We start from the raw sequence: 24,619 nt of genomic DNA, 5'->3' as shown, positions 1-24,619 counted from the left end.
CTCAGCTGTCTGCCTCCTTGTGTTCATGCTCTGCCTATTTCGACTGCCCCAGGGACGTCCCTCCCCAGGCCCAGAGGACCTCTGAGACTCTGCAATTAGATACAGAAAAGGCTGGGGCCTCGGGTGTCTTGAGGGTCCCCTGAATAAAAGTATCTGTTGGGAGCTTCGGAGGCAAAGGACTCCCTCCCTGTACTCTGCTGAGGCTTTTCCCTTATCCCTCATTTTCCCTTTTGAGCTGCTTGAGTAGGGGTAGAGTGCTAGAAATTTAGCATTAATGCAGTTTGGCTGCAAGGAAGCAGAATCTGTGTGGGGTGAGGACCCATGGAGACACCCTGGAGGCACCCTGGAGGCAGGAAGAGACCTGGAGGAATCCTGGGCCAGGGAAGTGTGGGAGTGAAGGATGAGGGGAGCTCAGGGGCTGCCCAGTCTGGGATGAGTGGATCATTCTCCTTGGCATCTTGGTATTTCTGAGTTTGTGGATTCTCTCCCCCACCCCCCAATATCCTAGAAAAGCCATTTGTATGGTTTAAGACTAGGGAGGGATAGGAGGAAGACAAGAGGAAAGTGCTTGGTGGAAATTCAAGGTGAAATGCAGAGCAGCAAGGGAGAGCAGGGAGATGTTTGGGAAGTGTGGAAAGCTCAGAGGAACTTGGGAGAGGCCAACCTTCCAGGCCTCCTGCGGGGCTCTAGATTTTTGTTCATAAGGGGACAGTGTAGGGGGACCCTAGCCCCCTGTTTGTGCCAAAGACAACAGAATGTGGAGATAAGTCAGAAAGATGGCACTTAGCTGTGTGTGACCCTGGGCTAGCCATTTAACCTTTGCCTGCCTCAGTCTTCTCTTCTGTTAAAGGAGGATCATCATAGCACCTACCTCCCAGGGTGAGGATCTGATGAGAGGATGTAAGGCGCTCCAGAAACATTACACAAATGCCAAAGCTATTATTACTAGGAAGGAAATAGAGGGCAGCTGGGTGGCTCAATGGATTGAGAGCCAGGTGGTCCTGGGTTCAAATCTATCCTCAGACTCTATCTGGGTGATTCTGGACAAGGCACAGTATTGATTCTAAAGCAGAAGGGAAGGGTTTATAAAAAAAAAGTGGTGATGGGGGGGGGGGGGGTGGACACAGTAAACAGAGGCAGAATCAGAAAAGGCTTTCCACGGGAAGCAGTCCCGGAGCCCCATCGTGAAGGAGACTGAGGACACAGAGGCAGAGGAGAGGACCAGCCACGGACATCGGCCATCCCCAGCCACTCCAATGACAGGAAGTGTCCCTTGGGCAGAAACTGGGACTCTCTGAGGGTCATGGGCCCGAGGTGGGAGGCAGAAGAGGAGCTGGATCGAGGGCCAGGGATGAGAGCTCGAATGGAGAAGGAGGTGCCCGAGGTCAGGAGCAAAGGGCCCAGGCAGGGAGCAGGGTCAGAAGGCTGAGAAGGAACCCGGGGTGTCTGCAGGGCTTGCTCAGGGAGAGGGAGAGTTGCCGCAGCTCTCGGGTTGGTGGCCCCGTCCCTTTCTCACAGCTCCTCCCCTCCCAAGATACAGGGGCTGCTCTCTCGGGCATCTTCGTCTTGTCCTGGGTTTTCCGTCGTGGCCCGCTCGGGGCTTTCTTGGCAGAGATACTGAAGTGGCCTGCCGTGTCCTTCTCTGGCTCACTGTGCGGATGAGGAAACTAAGGGTCGAGAGGCCATGTCGCCTTTCCAGGGTCACGACAGCACGGGGGTGTCCGAGCGGGATTCCCACTCCGGCTGCCCAGGCCCTCTTCTGACAGCGGACAGAACGAGATGAAGCCCTTGACCCCGGGTCCTACAGCTGGTAGGAGAGGATGGCGCAGAAGAAAGGGAATCGGCCCCGAAGGAAGACAGCCAATGCGTCATTGGGCCCGGGGCAGGGCTGAAACCTGACGGCCGGACTCCGAGCCTTGGGGCTCCTGGCCTTGGGGCTCCGGAGCGTAGGTGCGCCTGCGCGAGGGGCGGGGCCGGGAGCGCTGAGGAGTAGGAGCAAATGCGCCTGCGCGAGAGGGGGTGCGGTGGGACTTTGGCGGGAGCCGAGCGGGAGGGGAGGGGCGGGGCAGGGAGGGGCGGGGCCTCCAGTAACGGCCGGGGCGGGGCCGCGGTGAGGAGAGTCAGGCGGGAGCCGCCCCATGAGCCCGCCCGGAGGCGGCGGTGAGAGCCGGGGCCCTGGGCCCACCTGGGGGGGTGTCCCCTAGGCACGCCCTCAACTCCCTCGACGGGCGTGACCTCTGACCCGCCCCCAGGCCCCCCAGACGGCCCCAACTCCCAAGGCTCCCTGTAATGACCCAAGGCCTCCTCAGGGCTCCGGACACCCCGTCCTCAGGCCTCTTCATCTCTCCTCAGATGCCCCCACCCCCATGGCTCCCTGTAAAGGCTGGAGGCCTCCTTAGCACCCCTAAACACACCCAGGACCCCCCAAGCATCTCCCTCTCAGATAGCCCCTCACCCCCAAGGCCTCCTGTAATGACCAGAGGCCTCCGCAGGAGCACCTCCAGATGGACCCCTTCCTCAGGCTTCATCCCTTCCCAGATGCTCCCACTCCATAGCTCTCTTTAACTGCCTTCAGTTACCCTCCCACACAAGGAATTGCCCCCCAACCCCCGGGCTCCAGTCGACCCTATTGCTTCCTTCTCCCACAGGGAGCTGCTTCCCTACCCAGAGGCCCATTCCAGATTCCCCAGATTCCCCTCACAGGGACCCGGCCCCGCCCCTCAGGACCCCCGTAATGATCCAAGAACCCCCAAGACCTTCCCCAGAAAGCCTAAACTCCGCACCCATCCCAGAGGCGGCCTCACTCTCTCCTCAGCTCTTCCCATGAGTAGCAGCTTCCAACCTGCCAGGCTCATTCCCACCACACACCCCCTACCTGAACCCCGCCCCCAGACCTTCCTGGGGCAGGGGGGGGGGGACCAGCAGGGCACCTTTCAATCCTCTCATTGACCAAACCAAGCCCACCAGCCTCAGGGCAGGCAGTCAGCCTGGGGGGGAGGGACCTGGGGCCCCTTCTCTTTGGGCATGAAGGATGGGCACCCAGTGGCCTTCGGACCCCAGCTTGAGTCTCCCTGTGTCCTTCCCCTCCCCAACCCCGGCCCCCAGATGGCTGAGTCGGATCCTGGGGACAGAAACTATGACAACATGTTGAAGATGCTGTCCGACCTAAACAAGGACCTGGAAAAGCTGCTGGAGGAGATGGAGAAGATATCCGGTATGAGGGCACCCTAGGGCCTTCCCTCTTCCTCTCCCAACCCCTTCCCTCCTCCTTCCCCTCCTCCCTCTCTCTTTCCTCCCTCCCCCTCCTTCTCCCTGTCTCCTCCTTCCTCTCTCCCTCCTCTTCCTCCCTCCCCCTCCCTCCTCCTTCCTCTCTCCCTCCTGCTCCCTGTCTCTTCCCTCCCTCCCTCCCTCTCTCTTCCTCATCCTCCTCTTCCCCCCTCCTCCTTCCCCTCCTCCCTCCTCCTTGTCTCTTCCCTCTCTCTCTCTTCCTCCTCCTCCCCCTCCCTCTCCCCTCGCCCCTTCTGCCTCTGCTCCTGTCTCCCAGGCCCATCTTCCTGGGTGCTCCTCTCTCTTGGTGGAATCATTTACTTAGCTTTGATGCAAACTCAGTTGGAAACTTTTCAAGTAAACTGAGGCGGGGAGGTGGCCAGGAGAGAGCTGGGATGAATAGCTGGATGGTTCCCCAAGGGGTGTCTCAGGCTGAATGGGAACAGCATGTCCCAGGGGACAGCCAGCAGGACAGTGTGTCCAGTTTGTAGAGTGGAGGAAAGGGAGAGATGTGGAACTAGCCTGGGGAGTTCAGAGCATTTGTAGTGCTGGACAGAAGCCTGGCAGCAGCTGGCAGCGGCCCCCTGCCCTTGAGAACTGGCATTTTGGCAGCTGGGGGGAGGGAGGATTAGAGAGAGGAGAGCCCCGAAGCTGGGAGGACTCTTCCCACTGTCCAGGAGGGCCTCCTGAAGTCCAGTGGTTTTCCTCTGGGTGAGTGGCTGCGAGGGGACAGGTCTTGCATCTGCTGGGAAGGAGGCAAGAAGAGGAGAGGGAGCCTGGGGACTGGACCCAAAGGACAGCTGCAAGAAGAACATGCAGGGAAGAAGACACTGAGTTCCATCTTGGCCACCGTAAATGTGGACGCCAGAGGGACGTCAGGACAAATCCATCAGACCCGTTAATGAGTGATGGGGGCCTTCAGCTGAGGAGACAGAGGGAGCAGGGTTTAGGGAGAGAAGAAAGGAGGCCCGGGTAAAGCCCTTGGGGGATCCCCATGCCTGGGGCACAGCTGGCACAGGGCATACCTAGAATGCTGTGCCAGGAGTTAGGAAGCCCTGGGAAGTTCCCTTGCCAGAGCCCCCACAGGAGAGGTGCAATTCTTGTTCCCAGAGTAAGAGCCAGAGCTAGAAAGTCCTTGGGGGGGGGGGGGCAGGAAGGACTCGGGAGGCTCAGCCCCAGGGCAGAATCTTGATAAACTCTGGGATTGATGGGGTCCAGCCTGGATCTGCCTGCCAACAAGCTGAGATCTCTGGACTCATCAGCGGTTCAGCCACCAGCCCCTGGGTGGTTCAGCAGGCCCATCTCTTTAGTTTTGTAAAGCCCCGATTCTGAGAGCTCTCCTGGGGGATGGCTTTGAGCACCCTTTCTGCTTCCTTTCTGCCCAGACTTTCCTCAAACCCTTGCAGGTCTGCTGGGCCAAAAGTGTTCCTTCTGAGGCGGTCTCTGACCACCTTCCTCCCCACCAAATTAACAGTCCCTCTGCAGTCTTTCTCTCCACCATGACTGGGTCCTGGACATCCTGTCCCTCAGGCCAGGGTCCCTTTGGCTTCAGGCACCTCGTTGCCTACCTGCTACTGCTTTGCTTGTGACTTCCCTGAGCTCTTAAGGGGAGCCTCCTTCTCGCCTGTGTCTCTGCCCCTGGTTGGGCTCGTTCCCCCTCAGAGTTTAAAGGGCCATCTTTTCTTACCCAGGCGGCTCCCCCCCTGAACCCCACCTCTGAGCTCTGGGCCCGCAGGACACCGGACTTGACCTGCCCCGAACACCTTCCCCTCCTGTCCCCCCGGCCAGCGTTCCCAGTTCTTAGCTTCCCGATTCTGCTTGACTTGTCTCTTAGGTAGGGAAGTGACCGAGTCCCGGCCACCCTCCCGTGAGAGCAGAGGGCCGTGCAGAGCGCCCACCGGGCCTGCCTGCCTGCCTTTGTAGAGGGCCCGCTTCCCACCTCCCAAATCCATCCTCCCCCTCTGCACTGTCACAGAGCTGCCTGACTCCCATCTTCACATGCTAAGCAAACCACCCTGATTTTCCATCTTAGAATCAATACTCTTATTGGTTCCAAGGCACAAGAGCTAGGCGATGGGGGTCAAGTGACTTACCTAGGGTCACACAGCTAGGACATGTCTGACCAGACTTGAATCCAGGACCTCCAGGCATGGCTATTAATCCACTGAGCTGTCCCCCACAACAGTCTTACAGATAGATTGAATCAAGGATCTCAGAGGCTCCTTATTAACTGCTGTAGATTTGCCTGCTGCCCCCAGACTCTGGGTCTGTGTGGATCCCCTGGCCCAGTTCGGAGACCCCAATTCCAGCTCAGCTAGCTCATCCCAGGAAGATCTTCCGGGGTCACCCAAACTCTTTGGCTCCAGGCCAGCTGCCCTGGCAAGGGGCGTGCATTGGAGAGGGAAAGGATCTGAAAACGCTGTCAGGGGCTCTTAAGTGACAGGTGAGGACAACCCTGGCCACCAAAGCCGGTGCTTGGAGGTGGGAGGGCCAGGCAGGCATCTTTACTTAGCCTCCCTAGAGGTTGGGAAGGTCCGTTCATGCTGATGGGCTGCTCCCCACTCCCCCATACAAAAGCCTCCACCTCCAGGAAGCCTTTCGTGATCCCCTCTGCCCTCCCTCAGCCACAGCCTGCCTTCTCTTAGCTCATGGAGGAAATGGGGTGGTGGGGTGTAAGCCAGCTAGATTTTCTGAGCGTCTTTGTGTGGGATGGTCATCTGTGCTGGCATCTCATTAGACTAGACTCTCCGCACACAGGACCTGGGCTTCAGCTCGAGCCCGTGATCTGTATGTGCCACCATAGTGTGCTGCCTCTGGGAACTCCTTACTGGCCGTGTTTCCTCCCACAGTGCACGACTGTCCACCCATCCAGGTGACCCACACTCAGGCCCTGCCGGAAGCCCTCCCTGAGGGGCTCTACCCAGCCTTCCAGGCTCCTTTCCTCCGGACTTCCTGACGGGTCACGGATTCCAGGCGTGCCTCCCCATGTTCTTCACTAGGAATAGGCTAACCTCTCCTTGTGTCCGCCATTTCCCACCCCCACCCGATGCCTTTCAGAAGGGGGGCCTGCCGTGAGTTCCGTGACTCCCTTCCCCTTCAGTGTCACCCCAGGAAGGTCTGGGATTTCATGGCCTGCTCTAGAGATCCAACGAGTTGCTGCGATCCAAGGTTTCCTGCAGGTAGAGACCCTGCTCGCTCTTAGTGCGGGCCCAGGATCCAAGAGGAGCATGCAGAACGGCCTCAAGCAGTCCAAGGGCTCGCAGGCAGGCAATGGCCAGCCGAAGAGGAGCCCAAAGGGGGCCGAGCTCCTCCCAGGCATGGCCCCTTCTAGAGGGGAGAGCAGGCCCGGTGGGCTGGGTAGGAACGGAGAGGGAGGCTTCGGCCTTCTTCCTCTTCCTCCATGAGGGCAGCCTTGCCTGGCCTTTGGCTAGGAGACAACCACCCATTTCATGTCTCACTCGATGTTAAGAATCAGAAGGCCATCAAACAAGATAACGACTGTCCTATCTTTCAAGGAAGCCTGTGTGGTCTTCGGTACATGGGAGAGAAGCAGTTTATTGAAAGCTGACCTTAGACAGCATGATACTCTTCCAAAGAAAAAAGTTTAATCCTACCTAGCACATAGTAGGCTCTTAATAAGTGCTTATGATTAGTGGCCAACAAGATATTTTATAAAGTTTGTGTGTTCTCTTCACTTTTCAGGCAGTTGAATGACATTGGAAAGGTATTAACTGAGGCAGCCAGGTAGCTCAGTAGATAGAGAGCCAAACCTGGAGACAGGAGGGCCTCAGTTCACATCAGGCCTCATACTTCCTAGCTGTGTGGCCCTGGGCAAGTCACTTAAGCCAGTTACCTAGCTAGCCCATACCACACTTCTGCCTTGGAACCAATACTTAATCTCAATTCTAAGATGGCAATGGTTTAAAAAACAAAAAAGAGGAGGCAGCTGGGGAGCTCAGTGGATTGAGAGCCAGGCCCAGAGATGGGAGGTCCTGGGTTCAAATCTGGCCTCAGACACTTCCCAGTCGTGTGACCCTGGGCAAGTCACTTGACCCCCATTGCCTACCCTTATCACTCTTCTGCCTTGGAGCCAATACACAGTATTGATTCTAAGGAAGAAGGTCAGGGTTTAAAAACAAAAAAGACATTGCTATAGAGCAGCATGTCTGAGAGCTTATGCACTCTTCCTCCTGTCTTCTTGAGAGTATCCTTGGCACAGGTGCACTTTCTTCTTCAAGATCTTGTTGAGAAGGGAATAGATGTGGGGGCAGTTGTTTGCTGGCACTTGGTTGAGTATCATTTATTTTTTTCTAAGCATTTGCTGTCTTCTATCCCATGGATCTTGAAAATTGATCTTTCATGACTTCCACAGTGTTTCCCTGTCTTTTTTGGAACCCTGGACTCTTCGTGTGTACGTGCTCACTTCAGAGCCTTGATGCTCGAATGGGATCTCATTCGTGGAGAAAATGCAGGTGGATCTTGGTTATTCTTTCTGTTTTGTGCCCTTTTGGCTTCATCCTTAAACTCTCAGGCTCTTAAGTGGGGCTCTTGCCAAGCTTTCTGGAAGCCCATTGTTCCTTCCTCTTCATTCTCTTCCACTATCTTCTAAAGTGGTGTTGGCCTTGGCCATCGTCCTTCTCACTTACCAGACTAGGCAAATATTTCAGTAAGGCAGCTTTTAAGATCATTTGCCTGATTTCTATCGGTTACATTTCCTGAAGAAATGGTAGTGGTCTATGTCTGACCTGAATGTCCCGTTGTGATTGAGAAACGCTTGTAGCACCCTCATTTCCTGTTCCTGTTTTCTCTTTCCCCCCATCTCTGACCTTCCTGTTTCAAATCACAAGAGCAAATTGCTGGGGTTTTATTTATGTGAAAAATAAGAAAACAGAATTGAGAAATAATATTAGAAAGAAAGGCCATCATAAGTGCATATAAATGAATTTTACCTAGTTTTCTCTTCCCTTCTTCCTTTCTTCCTTCTTTCCTTCTGCCTTTACTCCTTCCTTCCTTCTTTGTGCCTTTCTTTCCTCTCTTCTTCCTTCCTTTCTGTCTTCCTTTTGCTCTTCCCTTCTTTCTTTCCCAAACACTTATTATCTATCATTCCCTCCTAACTGCCTCTCTCCTTGACTGAACATTAAAAAACAACCAACACTTTTTTAACAAATATGTAGAGTCTAACAAAACAAATTCCCACATTGGCCAAATGTAAATGTTTCATTCTATATTTTAAGTTTGTCATATCTGGCAGGAGTCAAGCAACGGAATTCATCATGAGACCAGATCATCTTTAGACCTCTGATCTCATGATTCGTGATTGGGTTCATTCCAGTTTTAAAGTTGGTCTTTCAAAGTTGGTTTTCTCTATATTATTGTGGTCATTGTGTAAATTGCTCTTGATTTTGTTTTATGCAGTCTGCATCAGTTCATAGAAGTCTTCCTAGTTTTCTTTGAAAGCTGTCTATTTTTTCACATCTTATGGTGCATTGTATTCTGTCATGCTTATATCAGAATTGGTTTTGTCATTCCCCAGTAGGAGGATACTCCTTAGTTTTTAGTATACTCTTATTATGAAAAGAGCCGCTATGCATATTTTTGTACACATAAGTCCTTTTCACCTTTCTTGGATCACTTTGGGATAAGACCTAGTAGTAGTATCATTGGGTCAGAGGCTATGTAGAATTTAGGAACCTTTGGACATAGTTTCAAATTAGTTTCCAGAATGGTTGGACCAATTCACAGATCCACCAACAATGCCCAATGTGTCTGTTTTTCCTATAGTCCTTCCAACATTTGTCATTTTCCTTTTTGCTGTCTTTATCAATCTAATGGATGTGAAATCAAGCTTCAAAGTCTTTTTAATTCGCATTTTTCTGTTAACGATCTGGAGTGTTTTTCACATGGCTATTCATAGTTTGACTTTCTTCTTTGGAAAACTGCCTGTTACTTTCTAGCTTGTGACCCTGGGCAAGTCACTTAACCCTGATTCCCTAATTCTTGTTGCTCTTCTGTCTTAGAATTAATACTAAAACAGGAGGTAAGGAAAGAAAAAAAGAAAGGAAGGAAGGAAGGAAGGAAGGAAGGAAGGAAGGAAGGAAGGAATTGGCATTTATGGAGAACCTCTCCCAGACAAGGCATTCCGCATAGGAGATTTATGTAATATGATAGGGTTCAGTACCAGTGCAGTAGTCCCATCCTCTCTGGGTCTCTTGGACTTAGAGGGTCTGGGGTCTGGTTTTTATTATCAGGTGTTTGAAGGGCCAGCACATCCTCTATGGAAGAGAAGAAGGGTCTTTATTCCCTGTAAATCCATGGAGAAGAACTAGACTAGAATGAGACAAATCAAATAAGAGGAAATGTAAGAGGGACAAAATGGAAAAGGGATAAAGGAGTCAATATACTCCACTTGATTTCAAAAGACCAAATTGCTGTGAGTGGAATATGGGAGGAGCATGGCTAGACTGTAGTTGGTGTGGAAAAAGCCCTGAGGGTCGTAGGGAAGCAAAGGACAAAACGAGTCCACTCCTGGATGAACTTTCCAGGAGAGATTACTTCGGGCTCAGCAGAGGCCCGACCTTTGTAACACTGAACCTTCAGAAACAAAGAAGGCAGCAGAGTGGGGGAGCCCTTGCTCAAGGAGGTTGAAGAGGGGATTCCTTCCTTGGCTGGGAGGTCCAACCTGCCAGACACCCAGAATTCTGCTGCAGGTTGCGTCCGGGCCAGGTCTGAGCCAGAACCTTGTTACTCCCTAGCTGGGCACTTCAGCTTTCTCCTGCCTCTGACCCTCGGTATAAATAGCAAGGTGCTCAGTTCTCCCCACTTAGGTAGGGTAGAGTTTATTTATAGGTCACTGGACCTGAACTCAGCAAAACCTGGGTTCAAATCCTGCTTTCAGACAAGTCTTTTCAATTCTCTTGCCTGGGTTTCCTCATTCGGAAATGTAAAATGAGGGGCTTGAACTTGATGGCCTCAAAGGTTTCCTCCAGCTCCAGTCTATGAGTCTCTGATTCTTTCACTCCCTGCCAGGGAAACAATTTTGCACCGTACCCAGGCTCCCAGCCCACCTGGCTCTGAGTCCTTTGGTCAGACCGCTTGGATCGGGGTCCCCTCCCTGCGCCCTCCTCACGCCCCTGTCTGGTTGTTGCAGTTCAGGCGACCTGGATGGCCTATGACATGGTGGTGATGCGCACCAACCCAGCCTTGGCAGATTCCATGCGGCGCCTGGAAGACGCCTTCCTGAACTGCAAGGAGGAGATGGAGAAGAACTGGCAAGAACTGCTGAATGAGACCAAGCCCAAGCAATAGGTCACTCCCTGCACGGCCCTCCCTCAGCCTCCAGGGTCCAGACACCTCTCGAGGAGTATTGGGCCCTCGTTGGCGCCCATAGATAGATGTACATACCTAAGTGCTCACTGCCCAATGAAGGTATTTTCAAGCACACGATGGTGCCCAGTTTTCTCTTGCTTGTTTGCTCCGTGTCTGAGTCGACACTCAGCCTTGTGGGAATCCGGAAGGAACGGGACACACTCGTGTTTCATCAGCCGGTGTTTATTTGTGCCATCTGAGCGGGCTCAGTACGTAACAGGAACGTGGGCATCCCCCCTCCCGGGACAGGGACAGAAGGGCTTCGGGGACACGCTGCCCAGCCAAGGCCCCCCGAGTCTCCCCGGCTGGCTGCCTGCAGAGCCGTTGCCCTGCGTGTCCCGGGGGCTGCTCCGAAGAGAGGATAGAAGCGGACGAGGGAGAGCCGGAAGCCAGGCATGGTGGGGGAGCTGGCGGCAGAGGAGAGCGCCGGCCGTCTCCAGGCTCAGACTCCCAGGGAGATGCGGGCTTCTGGGCCTCAGGACAGGGTCTGGGTGGGGGGAGTCCCCTTTGGGCACACCTGGCCCCCAGCCTCCTCCCTCACCCTGCGCCATCTGGCAGGCTTCAGGAGGAAGGAGACTTCTCGGTACTCTGAGGGTGCCGGATGGGCTCTGTCGGGCCAGAGTGGGATAGGCCGGAGTCTCACTGCCCGAGTCCCTGCATGGCCCTCGCGCTGCCCCGTCCCCCGATTCTCCACCCCAATGCCAGGAGATGTTGCTTCCCTTCCATCTTAGAATCGATGCCGTGTATCCGTTCTAAGGCACAAGAGTGGTAAGGGCTGGGCGCCTGGGGGCCAAGTGACAGCGAGGAGGTGCTGAGGCAGATTAGCACCCAGGACCTCCCGTCTCTGGCCTGGCTCTCCACCCACGGAGACACCTGGCTGCCCCACGCACCAGGAGGCTTTTCTAGCAGAACTCTCGGGGCAGCCGAGCTTACAGTGGGGTCTGTAGGGGGGCCAGGGTGGGGAGGGTCAGGGTAAAGGGGCAGAGAACACCCTTCCCCACCAGAGGAAAGGGCTTCAGCTGTCGCGCCTCAAACTGCGCCGTTCCCCCAGACACCGTGAAGGTGGCTGTGACCTGCTGGTTGAGGCAGTAGATGGTGTTGGCCATCACGGCACATCGGAGCGGGATGGGCTCTGGAAGGGGCAGGGGGGCAGCCTGGCTCCAAGACCCGGTGACCGTATTGTAGCGCATCACAGCAGCCCCCACCCCGCGCAGCAGGTCAAAGCGGTACAGGAAGCCCCCCAAGGCCACCATGTCACTGGACCGCCGGTGGCTGGCACTGTAGGGGCACTCGACCCACGAGTCCTGCGTGGGGCTGTACTTGAGCAAGCGATAGAAGAGATGGCCCCCTGTGACGTAGATGTCCCCACGGCAGGCCACGGCCTCGTGGGCCACCGGGAAGGTACCTTCGGGGAGAGAGGCCCGGGAGGTCCAGTGGTCAGTGCGGGGGTCGTAGCACTCCATGCTGTAGAGACACTCGCCCCCGATGGCGTAGAGGAGCCCCTCCAGGGCTACGAGCTTCAGCTGTGCCCGGGCCTGCAGCATGGGCCGCACTTGGGTCCAGATGTCGGTCAGTGGGTTGTAGCAAAAGACCTCGTTGGTAGAGGCAGCCCCGGGGCCTGAGCCCCTGATGCCGCCAGCCAGGAACAGGTAGTTGTACATGGTGCACAGGCCACAGCCTCGGAGCGGCGCCTCCTCGGGCACGAGGGTCAGGGGCTGCCATGCGTTCCTGCCGGGCTCGAACGTGTACAGGTAAGTGCGAGGCGCCACGGCTGACGGGGCCACGGGCACCTCTGTTGCTTGGGACTCCCCTGCCGGGCCTGCCCGGCTCACCCCATAGGCACTGGGCACCACGAGGACCCCCAGCACAGGCTGGCCTCGGGTCTTCCGCAGAGCCAGGATCCGCTCCCTGTCGCCTCCGCTGAGCTGCCGGTAGAGAGGGGCGTCCCCCAGCACGAGAAGGAAGTTGTCGCTCATTAGGGCATATACCTCTTCGACTAGCGCCAGCTCACCGTGCTGCTGGGCAAACGCCAGGGCCGCCACACAGCTGCCCAGGTCCAGGTGCCGCCGCATGGCCGCCACGGTACTAGGGAGATCCTTGGGAGGGTGACGAGGCTTGCGCGGCCCTTCCACTCTCCCCCAGGTTCCAGGACGTCTCAGAAAGGCCATGAGCTGGCTGTCCTGGAGTTGTCTTTCAGTGAGGGGGGTTACCATCCCTGGGGGGGATTCCCTCTGAGGGGGGGCTGCCGGGCTCACCCTCTGTGCCAAACTGTCGGCCATCTGGCAGATGCTGCGTTTTCGGGGTCGAGGTGCAGGCTGGCCCTCGGGCCTCGTCTCTCTGGGGACCATTGGCTCCTGCTGCTTCCTGTCTGGTGGGGGCCTGGTGGGGTCAAGGGACTCGGGGGGAGATGATGGTCCCTGGGTGACACTTTGGGGTTCCGTTGTTTCTAGCCTTTTCTTTTCCGCTGGGGCCCCGTTCGGGCCCTGGGAGCTACTTGGAGTGGTGACTGCTGGGGTTGCCATCCCTCCTGATGGCGGTGGGGCTCTGACCTTGGCCTGAGGCTCTGTGACCACTGCGCTTACTCCTGAAGGAAGATCCCTGGTCCGACTGCTCTGGGAGGGCTCAGCAGCAGCACTTGAGCGATCCACAGGGCCAGTCTGAGGGGCCTCCCCCTGCCTCTTTGCTGAGCTGGGGAAGGGATGGTTCTGCAAGACCATGGAAATGAGGTTCCCCCAGCTGCCACTCGGACCCTGGGCCAGAGCTCTGACTGGTTGGCCACCTGGGGCTGGGGCTGGGATTGAATCTGCTGTAAGACCTTCATCGCTGGAAGGACTCTGGGTGCTCTTGACAGGGAAGGGAAGGGCTGCAGGTGGTTGGCTCTTGGTCAGAGGGGATCCTTCAGTTTGGGGAGCTGAAGGAAGGGCTTGTGAGGCAGAGGGGATTGCGGATAAAGAAGCTGAGGGGGCAGGAACTGAGGAGGGTAGAGTAGAGGGAACATGAGCAGAGGAAGGAGGGCTTGTGGGAATCGAGGAGGGCCCCAAGAATGGAGACTCTGTGGGCGAGAGAACTCTGGGAGGAATAGCTGAAGACGGAGACTCTGTGGGGGCAAAGCCTGAGGAGGACCCTAAGGGTACAGAGGCTGATGGTGCTGACTCTGAGGGTACAAGGGCTGAGGATGGAGACTTTGTGGGTGCAGGGTTTGAGGATGGTGACCCCAAGGGTGCAGAGGCTAATGGTGGTGACTCCAAGGGAGCAGGAGCTGAGGATGAGGACTTTGTGGGTACAGGGGCTGAGGAAGGTGACCTTGAGGATTCAGGGGCTGAGGACTGCAACCCCAAAGGTGAAGGGGCTGAGGATGGGGCCTTCATGGGTATAGGAGATGAGGATGGGGACTTTATGGGTGCAGGGGCTGAGGATGGTGACCCCAAGGGTGCAGGGGCCACAGGCAGCAACCCCGAGGATTCAGGGGATAACGATGGGGACTTCATGGGTGCAAGGGCTGAGGATGGAGAACCCGAAGGTGTAGGGGCTGAGGCTGGGGACCCCGAGGGTGCAGGGGCTGAGGTCAGAGAACCCGAAGGTGTGGAGGTTGAGGCTGGGGACCCCGAGGGTGCAGGGGCTGAGGATGGAGAACCTGAAGGTTTAGGGGCTGAGGACAGAGAACCCGAAGGTATGGGGGCTGAGGACAGAGAACCTGAAGGTGTGGGGGCTGAGGCTGGGGACCCCGAGGGTGCAGGGGCTGAAGACGGAGAACCCAAAGGTGTGGGGGCTGAGGCTGGGGACCCCGAGGGTGCAGGGGCTGAGGATGGAGAACCTGAAGGTTTAGGGGCTGAGGCTGGGGACCCCGAGGGTACAGGGGCTGAGGACGGAGAACCCAAAGGTGTAGGGACTGAGGCTGGGGACCCCGAGGGTGCAGGGGCTGAGGAGGGAGGACCCGAAGGTGTAGGGACTGAGGCTGGGGACCCCGAGGGTGCAGGGGCTGAGGAGGGAGGACCCGAAGGTGTAGGGACTGAGGCTGGGGACCCTGAGGGTGCAGGGGCTGAGGATGGAGAACCTGAGGGTGCAGGGGCTGAAGGTGAAGACTTCATGGATTCAAGGGCTGAGGATGAAGACACAGAAGGTGCAGGGACTGAGGATGGGAACTCTGTGGGGCTGATAGCTGTGGGAGAAGAGCCTAAAGACTGAGACCCTGTAGGAGGAGAATCTGAGCTTGGAGGCCCCTTGAGGCTATGGGCTTTGGGAGAAGGGGCTGAAGATGGAGACTCTATAGGCAGTGGGGCTGAGGATGAAGATCCCACAGGAAGGGGGGCTCCAGGAGAAGTGACTGGGCTTGGAGGCCCCACGGTCTTACGGGCTCTGGGAGAAGGACCAGAGGCGGAGGAAGAGGAGCTCAGCCCAGCACCCTCATGATTAACTGTGGAATTGACTTGAGCTGGGGCATCCCCAACTCCTCCCTCACAGTACAGGAGGGTGCTCTCCTGCCCCTTCTTGACCCTGCTTCCTGGTTCTCCCCAGGCCTCTGCAGCCCCAAGCTTTTTTGCCGGTGCTCCAGGCTCTGAGCCTGGGGTGGTGCTAGGGAGGTCCTGACCTGGGCTCATGCCCTCTGGAGACAAAGGACCCTGAACTGCTCCCTTCTTCCTTTCTTCAGGATCTGTGCGGGTCGCCCTGGGAGCCAGGCCAGCCTCAGTGGTCTCCTTCTTGGAGGGCAATGGGGATTCTTGGCCAGAACCCTCCAGGTGCTGGATCAGAGCATTGAGGGGACGGCTAAAGCTCCTGGTGATCAGGAGCTCCCTCTCCTTCCAAGGCCAGCCCTCCTCTGTGACAGGGCCTACATCCTGGACAGGGCCGGGTTTGCAGGATGCCGAGAGTCCCGTTCCCCCAGGGCTGGGGTCTCTGTCTCTGGTCTCACTGTTCATTCTCTCTGGGGCTGGCTGGGATCCTGAGGCAGGGGGCTTGATCTGTCCTTGGGAAACTCGCCCTTCCCCCCCACCTCTCTTTGAAGGGGTGTCCTGGCGGCTCCCAGGGGGTGCTTTCTCTTTGGGTACAGGGCCACTGGAAGCTTTTGCTGGGGCTGAGACTCTAGTGCCTAGGGCTCGGGGCAGGAGCCCACCAAGAAATGGGTCCATAGCAGCAAGAGAGCTTCCTGCATCAATGGCATCCCACACACTCACCACCGTGCCCAGGCTAAATGGATCAGGCCCCGGGCCTCTAGAGCGGCTCCTGGTTCTGGGACTGGGCACCGCATCATGCCCTTGGCTCTCAGGACCCTTGCCCGACTTCTCTCCACCGTCATCGAGTTTGTCTCCGGCTGGGGCTGCATCCAGGGGGCTGGTTTGCTCTCTGGCACCCAATTCCCATTTACTCCATGTCTCTGGAGTGAAGTGTATCACAAGGGGAGCCTGCCCTGGTGATGGCCCAGCTTCGCTCTGCTGAGAGCCACTTCCAGGCTGCTTCGGTTGGGCTACCCTTGAAGTTATCTTGGGTGCCTTGGCCTGGGGAGGAGCTGGCGGGGCCACGTCTGGCGGGGCCAGGTCATCATCTTTGTTCCTGGGAGCCTCCGAGTCCCCTGGGCTTCTTCCACGCTGTTCTCTGGGACCCGGCCCTGGTGGATCTGGCATCGTCTTGGGGGCCTTGGTCTCTGGGTCTTGGCCACTGACCTTGGCCTTCGGGGCTGGTGTTTGGGCCATCTCATGGTCCTGAGGATGCTGAGTCTGGCTAGACACTGGGCTCTGCTTGGCCACATCCTCGTCTTGTTCAGACCCGGATCCTAACCAATGGAGGGCCAAGGCTGTGGCCGCCACCACGGCCAGCGCTAACATGGCCTGAGCCAAGGTCAGGGCCACTGAGTCCTCACCATCGCCATCTGCCTCAAAGAAGCACAGGGCCATCTTGCCAGGCTTACGACCCAGCCCCAGCAGCCCGGGAACCCTGGAGGGCCGGGAGGCAAGGGAATCGAGAGCGCTTCAGTGTCTGTCTCCGTTGTCTATGTCATGGACCCAATGGGTCCTCTGTGACCACAGGTGGTCTGGCATGAGGCCCAGAGTCCCCATCCACCCCGCCTGCTATTAAGGTGGCCCTCAGGAGATGGGTTCAGGGGAGGGTGGCCAAGGAGAAGAATGAGGCCTTGGAGTATGGGATAGGCTGGGCATATGTTTATTTGGGGACTAGGACTGGTTAGACAATGATGGGGGAGGCTTTAAGAGAATAAGGGGCATGAGGAAAGGGGCTTGGGGAAGAAACTGTTAAGCTTCTGGGAGACATGATCCTAAGTAATATAATGCAACAGAAACCTGAGTTATCAGAAACCTGAGTCTCTGTTCCACTGGGGCTCAGGGAGGGGAGGAAGCCAGAGGGAGAGAGAAGGGCCTAGGAGGAACAGAGGGTCTAGTGCCCCCAAAGACAGCCCTCACCCTAGCCCGAGTTTCTGTCTGCCACTTGGATGCCCAAACCCATTCTTCTCCCGAGTCTCTTGAGTACTTGATGTCCCATTATCCCATAAGTGCTGCCCAGCCCAGTGGACCACCCTATATGTTTGGTGCTTTGTGGGGAGGGTGAGGACAGGGAATGTATAAAGGTAGAGGCCGAGCCCTCTCCTCACTTGTCACAACAGTAGTGGGCAGCCCAGGGTCTATAAGCTGAGTTCTCAGGGCTGGAGAAAGAATAGGGGTAGGCAGGTGGGCAGTTAGTTAGAAGCAGACTTCTAGGAAAAGGGGAGGGGACCTGGGCTGGCTCCCTGGCCTCAGAGCTAGTCCCTTGGCACTCTGAGCTCTTTATTCCCTCAGTCTTTTCTGCCTCCATCACCACCCAGGCCACATGAGTGTGTTTCTGGGGTTTGAATAAACCCAGGAGAAAAGAAAAAAGACCAATTGAGAACTAAGGCAGCAGAGAAGTAGCATTCTCTATCCCAGAGCCTGGGTCTTAGCTGTACTGACCACCACCTCCTCTGACTCCCTGATGGAGACAGCACAGGACCCTTAATCTAAGAGTCTTGGGAATAGCAGCTTCCTCTAGACATCTAGCCTGAGCCCAGCAGCCATCATCAAAGAGAGATATCACTGTGGCGAAAGGGCCCATCTTCCTTGCCATCACCATGCCAAATGCTGACCAACTGCCACGTATTGGCAAGCCAGCCAAAGAGCCTCAGGAATAGCAAGACTCCCTCCCACTGGCACTCCTCCCTCCTAGCCCAACCAACAACAAACATGGTTCCAGAAGGCAACCCCTGGCCTTGCCACCGACTTCTGGGGATGCTTCAGCCACAGCTTCCAAAGACCCAGGCGATAAAGTTCTTGACTCCAAAGCCCTCAGCCCTGTCCAATGGAACATTCAGAAGCATCAGAAACGGAAAGGATTTCACGAGCAGAAATAACGTTAAAGATGGGGCCCGACCATCTGCCCTGCTTCTGCCCCCTGAGGACCAGGGGACCTTTCCACCAGATTCACTGCTGAAACTTTCCCTATGTGTTGTCTCCTCAAGGAGAACGGGAGCTCCTGGGGAGCAGGAATGTGTCCCAAATGTGTCCCTAGGCCAAGCCATAATGCATCGTTCATTCCTCCTTCCCTCTGACTCCTGGGCTCGGGGTGAATGGGGAAGAGCTATCAGGAGGTTTCTGATTGGATGAGATGGACCAGGGTTAGACTTTGGGGAGGGCTGGGAGGCTCTGGAGGGTCTGCCCTGGGACCTCTTGCTTTTTTTATAGGTTGAGTTTCTTTTTCTTCATATGGACATAGTAAATATGGATAGTCCACAACTATCTCCTCCCCTTCCCACACTCCCTGAGTCTCAGAAGGTCTCATGTGTGAGAGCAACATGTTCATCCAAGTTAGGTCTGACACGGAATTGTAAAGCAGGTACACATCATTAGGATTTCAGTTGGAGAGGAGCTACCTCTGGGGAGGAATCGAGACGGGGAAGCTGTGTTTTTTCCAAGTTTGAAAAGCACCTTGCTGGCACAGTAGAAAGAGTACGAGGCTTGGAGACAGAAAGATCCACGTTCAAATCCTGCTTCAGAGAGTGGTTGCAGGCAAGCCCATAAACTCATTTGCCTCAGTCTCCTTAACTGTAAAATTGTAAAATAGAGATCATACTAGCACTTACTTCCCAGAATTTGGGTGGGCGGGTGGTAAATGAGGTCATATTTGTCCATCTTCGTAAACCTCAAAGCACTATATAAATGGCAGCTGTTGTTACCGCCATTGCTCTGTGAGCAAACCTAGAACTGGTGATCCTGGGGGCTGGAGCTGGGGGATGTTATGAGTAAGATTAGGAAATACCAAGCAGTAAGGGGTTTGCTTGAAGCACTGTCCTCTTCTCTTGTTCTTTCCTTAAATGCCACACCACACAGGATCCAGGGGAAAACAGGATGCAAGGTGTCCTTTGCTCTGAGGTCTCCCAGGCTGGCAACAGTTTTGCCTACCACTCATGGAGTCCACACATAGAACACAGATAGACTTCCTCCTCCTTCATTCCAACCTGGAATTCCCAGCTCCAGCTCCTTCCTGCTAGGTATTTCCTAATCAATATATAATCAATACCTAATAACTAGCTAATCTAATCTTACTCATAACAGTTAGAAGGGACGCAGGGAACAGAGGCCAGTGCAGATGACCATGGTGACTGGGGATGACAGCCACAATGATGCGAGGCTGAGACTGGGAGAATCAGGATGGCATGGCCAGGACTCGGGGCTCAGAATGGGTTCAGAAAGCTGAGAGGAAGAACTCTGGAGTGAAAACAGATCTCTCAGGAGGGATCTGAGAGCAGGCCAAGAACAGGTGCTACCCCCCACTAGGGCTGGGGGAGAGAGGCTGCCTCTGCCCAGAGATGGTGCCTACTGAGGGAAATGGGTTCAGCATCCCACAATCCTGTACCCCGTCCCCAGCAGCAAATAGGATAAGGCTAGGGTTAAGGTGCCTGCCCACCCCCCAACCCCCCGCCAGGGCCTCAGTGCCTGACCCCTTCCCCCTCCCCCTTCTCTATCTCTGGCCTGCTGCCTCCCTCCTCTATTATCACCAGGACAATCTGGTAACCCTACACAGGGCAGCCTTTTCTTCCAGGAGGCCTGCCAAACTAGGGAAACCACCTGAGCTGGGAGCTGCCCTCACCCCCTCTCTCTAGATCCTGGGCTGGCACCTGCCGGGGTAGGACTCACTGACTTCAGAACCCTGCCTTGGGGTGCTGACCAGCTTCAAGCCTCATCGCCCTGTTCCTTCTACCTCCTGACTAATTCATGCAAAGAAAAGAGACTTGTATTTTGAGAGCAGGGATCTGGGTTCCAAATAGATTTTTAAACTGCACAGATCTGGCCAGGTCCCTTCCCTGGGCCTGTTTCCTCAGGTGTTGGCCCAGCTCTGAAGCCACTCACTCTCCCATGCCCCACCTCTCCTCCCACATACATACACATTCCCTGCAAGAAAGTGGAACTGAGATGTGGGTGAAGTCCTTGGAAAGGAAACCCAGGCTTTGAGAGTCAGAGGACCCCAGCTAAAACCCAGACTGTGGCTACTTCCTGCCCTCCCATGAGACCTTAAGAAAGCAAGTCCCTTCCCCTTCCAAGGCCTCAGTTTTCCTAACTGTAAAATGAGGTAGGTGGGGAGGAATAAGGGGATCTCTAAGATCTCTTCAGCCCTGACATTTGAGATGGTCCCAAAAGGGACCCACAGTCACTGGAAGGAAAGCAGCTCTGTTATCCTATATGTCTCCTCCTTTTCCTCAACCAAACTCTTAGAAAAAGCTGGCCTCATTGCCTCTTATTATCTTGATAATAAATTGAATATATTGAATTGAACCAAATGTAGTAAATTGAAGAATTCCTTCCTGCTTCTTCTGTAGCCTGGTTTCCAAACTCTGTCATAAACTGAAACCAATTGCTCCAAATGTACCATTGCCAAGTTGAATTAGCTTTTCTTAGTCCTCCCTGACCCCTCTCCTCCATTACTGAGAGTGGCCATCCACTGCAGGATACATTCTCTTTTATTGGATTTCATTCCCCAGCTTTCTCCTGGTTTTCCTCCTACTTTTCTGACCACTCTTCACTGGTTTCCTTTTTTTTTTTTTAAGGATTTTTTTTTATTTTAAACCCTTAACTTCTGTGTATTGACTTATAGGTGGAAGAGTGGTAAGGGTAGGCAATGGGGGTCAAGTGACTTGCCCAGGGTCACACAGCTGGGAAGTGTCTGAGGCCGGATTTGAACCTAGGACCTCCCGTCTCTAGGCCTGGCTCTCAATCCACTGAGCTACCCAGCTGCCCCCGCTGGTTTCCTTTGCAGAATCATCAGCCACCTCCCAGCCCTCAACTATTGCTCTATCCCCAAGGCTCTGCCCTTTGCCCTCTTCTCTCTCTCCATTCCATTTCCCTTGGTGACCTCATTAGCTCCTACAGGTTATCATTCCTCAGAAGATGATTTCCTGATCTTGTCACCCAGCCCTGGTCTCTCTCCTGAGTTCCATTGCCACACAACTGCCTATTGGATGTTTCAACTTGGCTGCCCAGATAGCTCCAACTGGGCATGTTCAAAAGAATTCATTGGCATCCTCCACCCCCATCCCACCCTTCCCTCTTCCCAATTTCCCCGTCTCTGTCAGGAGGACTGCCATCCTTCTAGGCTCCAAGATTCTCATCTTCAATGGCATCTCACTCACCCTATATATTCAACCAGGATATCAAATTCTCAAGTCTCCATTCATTCTACTCCATTTCCCATAATAGCGTTCCCTTTTCTCTACTCACTCTTTCTACCATAGCCATAGGCTTCGCAGGCACAGCCCACCAGACATCCAACAGAAGCCAACAGACCTAAGCCTCAGGCTTAGGTCAAATCCGCCTTTTCAACTCCCTCGGTCTAAAACTCTTCTCTGAGTGAAGTCTTAAACTCCCTTTCCACCTGTTATGTGCCTTGGTCTCTAAGCTTGAGCTCCTCCAAATCATTCCTGGCATTCTATTTGGCAAAATGGCAAAGAGGCTGGGAAGAAGAGATTCCTTTCCATCTCCTCTTCCATTGCCCCTTTGCTGCCATCCAAATCCATGAATGGCTGAATCAGAGCAAGGCTGAAAAGAGGATGGGGGAACCTGGACCCTGGATGTCACCTACAATCATGTAGTCCTAAGTAAAGAAATCTGCAGTCTCAGCACATTCACATCTTGTATCCAAGTATAATTGGCAGGTTCATCTCATAAGTGGTCATCAGTGAGTACCACACAAAGCCACAGCACAGACCCAGGGAACTGTTCCAGATGTCCCAAAAGGGACAGATAATGTATTCTCCGCACTAGAAGGGAAAGCGGACACAGAATACAAAGCTTATAAAGTGGTAGGACCCCAAATTTAGAGCTGGGAAGGACCTCAGAAAGCCATTTGCCTCATCATTTTATATAGATGGGGAATCTAAAGCCCAAGGGGGTTGAATAACGCACCAGATAGAAGTAGCAAAGATGGGATCCTAGGCAAACACAACACACTTCACGAAGATGTACACTCAGAAGCAAGTAGCTTCTGCTATGGGAATAAGTTAGAAGCCTTTCCAATATGATCAGGGATAAAGCAAGGATGCCTATTATCACCCACTATCATTCAATACTGTACTAGAAATGCTAGCTTTAGCAATAAGAAGAAAAAGAGATGGAAGGAATTAAAGTAGACAATGAGAAACTAAACTCTTTGCAGATGATATGATGATATACTTTGAAAATCAACTGAAAAACTAGTTGAAATGATTAATAGCTTTAGCAAAGTTGCAGGTTACAAAATATACCCACATAAATCATCATTTCTAGGTATTGTATGATGTAGGTGTAAAATGTGGGTCCTATAGGAGCAGCCAAGGGGCCTAGGCAGATGTTGTTGATGGAATATGAAGGGAGGGGAATCCCAAACCAAGGCTGTATGAGAGTTAGATAACCTCCCACAGCAGCTGGGTCAGGTCCCCTTTAAGCCCAAGGTTCTCTGCTAATAGGCCCAGGGCTTGGAACCAATCCAGCCAAGACAGTTAAAAATGTCTCCAGGAAGCTGATTGAAACTTCCTGAAACCTCATTGAAAATGGATAACTGGCTTGGAATGGCCTGCTCAACTAAGCTGTAACTCAGATCTGACCGCTATTAAGGATGGTTGGTGGTAGGTAAGCAAAGCTCCAAGACTGTTTAGGCTCAAGGTTAACCAGGGTTTATTTGTAAATAACTGTGGGAAGGAAAGGGTAAGTAGGTGGGTGAAAGAAACCCTATGACCTTGCCTAAACTGTTGATATTGATTAATCCTGGAGCACAAATTGATATTCCTAGGAGCAGAGTGATAAGACAGCTTTGAGGGCAAATCCCAACTCTGTTGTTTGTTGCTGAGCCCAGAGGCTGGGAAGCCCCTGGGTCAGTTGCAGTTGTTCTTGGTTGTAGCTTTCTCACTAGCTGATATGTAAGACGTTATCTATGCCAAGGAAGTAATGAATATTTGGCTGATGATTGAATAGTTCCTACCTGCCTAACAGAAACTCCCCAAAACCACCCTCGAGACCCCAAAACCCTCCTTCCCTAACCCTCCAGGTGAGTAAGAAAAGTGAAGTTCCCAGGGGTTTGGAGACCTCCTTTTATACCCTATCCTTAACTGGCACTCTGGCACATGGCCTAGGTGCTCTGCCAGATTCTGTGTTCTAAAGTGGCAACTGCCAGCTTGCACCCCCAGAAATATGGCTACTCATTTCTGCACATAACAATTACCAACAAAGTCCAGCAGCAAGAGATGGAAAGAAAAATTCCATTTAAAGTATCTTTAGGCAATATAAAATACTTGGAAATCAACTGGCCAAGACAAACACAGGAATTATCTTAACACAATTACCAAACAATTTTCACACAAATAATGTCAGTTTTAAACAGTTGGGGAAATATTAATTATTCAAGGGTAAGCTGAACAAATATAATAAAAATGACAATTCTACCTAAACTGATTTACTTATTCGGTCCTATACCAATCAAAATACCAAAATACCTAGTTGTAGAACTAGGAAAAATAATAACAAAATTCATCTGGAAGAACAAAAGTTCAGGAATATCAGGAGAAAATATCATGAGAAAAAAATACCAAAGAAGATGGCCTAGTAGCACTAGATCTCAAATAGTACTATAAAGCAGTAATCATCAAAACAGTCGGGTGCTGGGGCAGCTGGGTAGCTCAGTGGAGTGAGAGCCAGGCCTAGAGACGGGAGGTCCTAGGTTCAAATCCGGCCTCAGACACTTCCCAGCTGTGTGACCCTGGGCAAGTCACTTGACCCCCATTGCCTACCCTTACCACTCTTCCACCTATAAGTCAATACACAGAAGTTAAGGGTTTAAAATTTAAAAAAAAAAAAAAAACAGTCGGGGTGCTACCTAGGAAATAGAATGGTAGATCAATGGAATACAATAGATACAATACATAGGGGTAAATGACCACAGTAACTTAGTATTTGATAATCCCAAAGACCCTCACTCTTTAACAAAAACTGCTGGGAAACTGGAAAAGAGCATGGCAGAAATTAGATATAGACCAGTATCACACACCCTACCAAGATAAGGTTGGGTATATGGTTTAGACATAAAAGGTGCTCATAAGTATATTAGGGGAATACTGAATAGTTTGCCTGGCAGATCTGTGGAGAAGGGAAGAATTTGTGACAAGAGATAGACAGCATTACGAGATGTAAAATGAATAATTTTGATCATGTTAAATTAAAAATGAAAAAAATACATTGATCATGTACAAATGAAAGCAATGTAACCAAGATTAGAAGGGAAACTACAAACTGGGCAGCCGGGGGGGGGGGGAGGGAGATCAATTTTATAGCAAATGTCTCTGATAAAGGTCTCATTTCTCAAACTTATAGAGCTGTCAGCTTTATAATACAAGTCATTCCCCAACTGACAAATGGTCAAAGGATATAAATAAGCAGTTTTCAGATGAAGAAATCAAAGCTCTCAATAATCATATGAAAAATGTTCTAAATCCTTCTTGATTAGAGAA

General features: G+C 53.5%; 1 protein-coding gene across 1 annotated transcript; it reads left to right on the top strand.

The window, feature by feature from the left end:
* The first annotated feature begins 3,105 nt into the window (after nt 1-3,105).
* SYCE3 (synaptonemal complex central element protein 3) lies at nt 3,106-10,707 on the top strand. The gene is made up of 2 exons (XM_044678745.1): nt 3,106-3,214; nt 10,415-10,707. The coding sequence occupies exons 1-2, from the start codon at nt 3,106-3,108 to the stop codon at nt 10,570-10,572; spliced, it is 267 nt and encodes an 88-aa protein (XP_044534680.1). The 3' UTR covers nt 10,573-10,707.
* Nucleotides 10,708-24,619: the final 13,912 nt, after the last annotated feature.

Source organism: Gracilinanus agilis, chromosome 5, assembly GCF_016433145.1.
Source record: "Gracilinanus agilis isolate LMUSP501 chromosome 5, AgileGrace, whole genome shotgun sequence".
Classification (NCBI taxonomy): Eukaryota; Metazoa; Chordata; class Mammalia; order Didelphimorphia; family Didelphidae; genus Gracilinanus; species Gracilinanus agilis.
The sequence above is the reverse complement of the archived record's forward strand: the minus strand, read 5'-3'. Positions and strand labels throughout refer to the sequence as shown.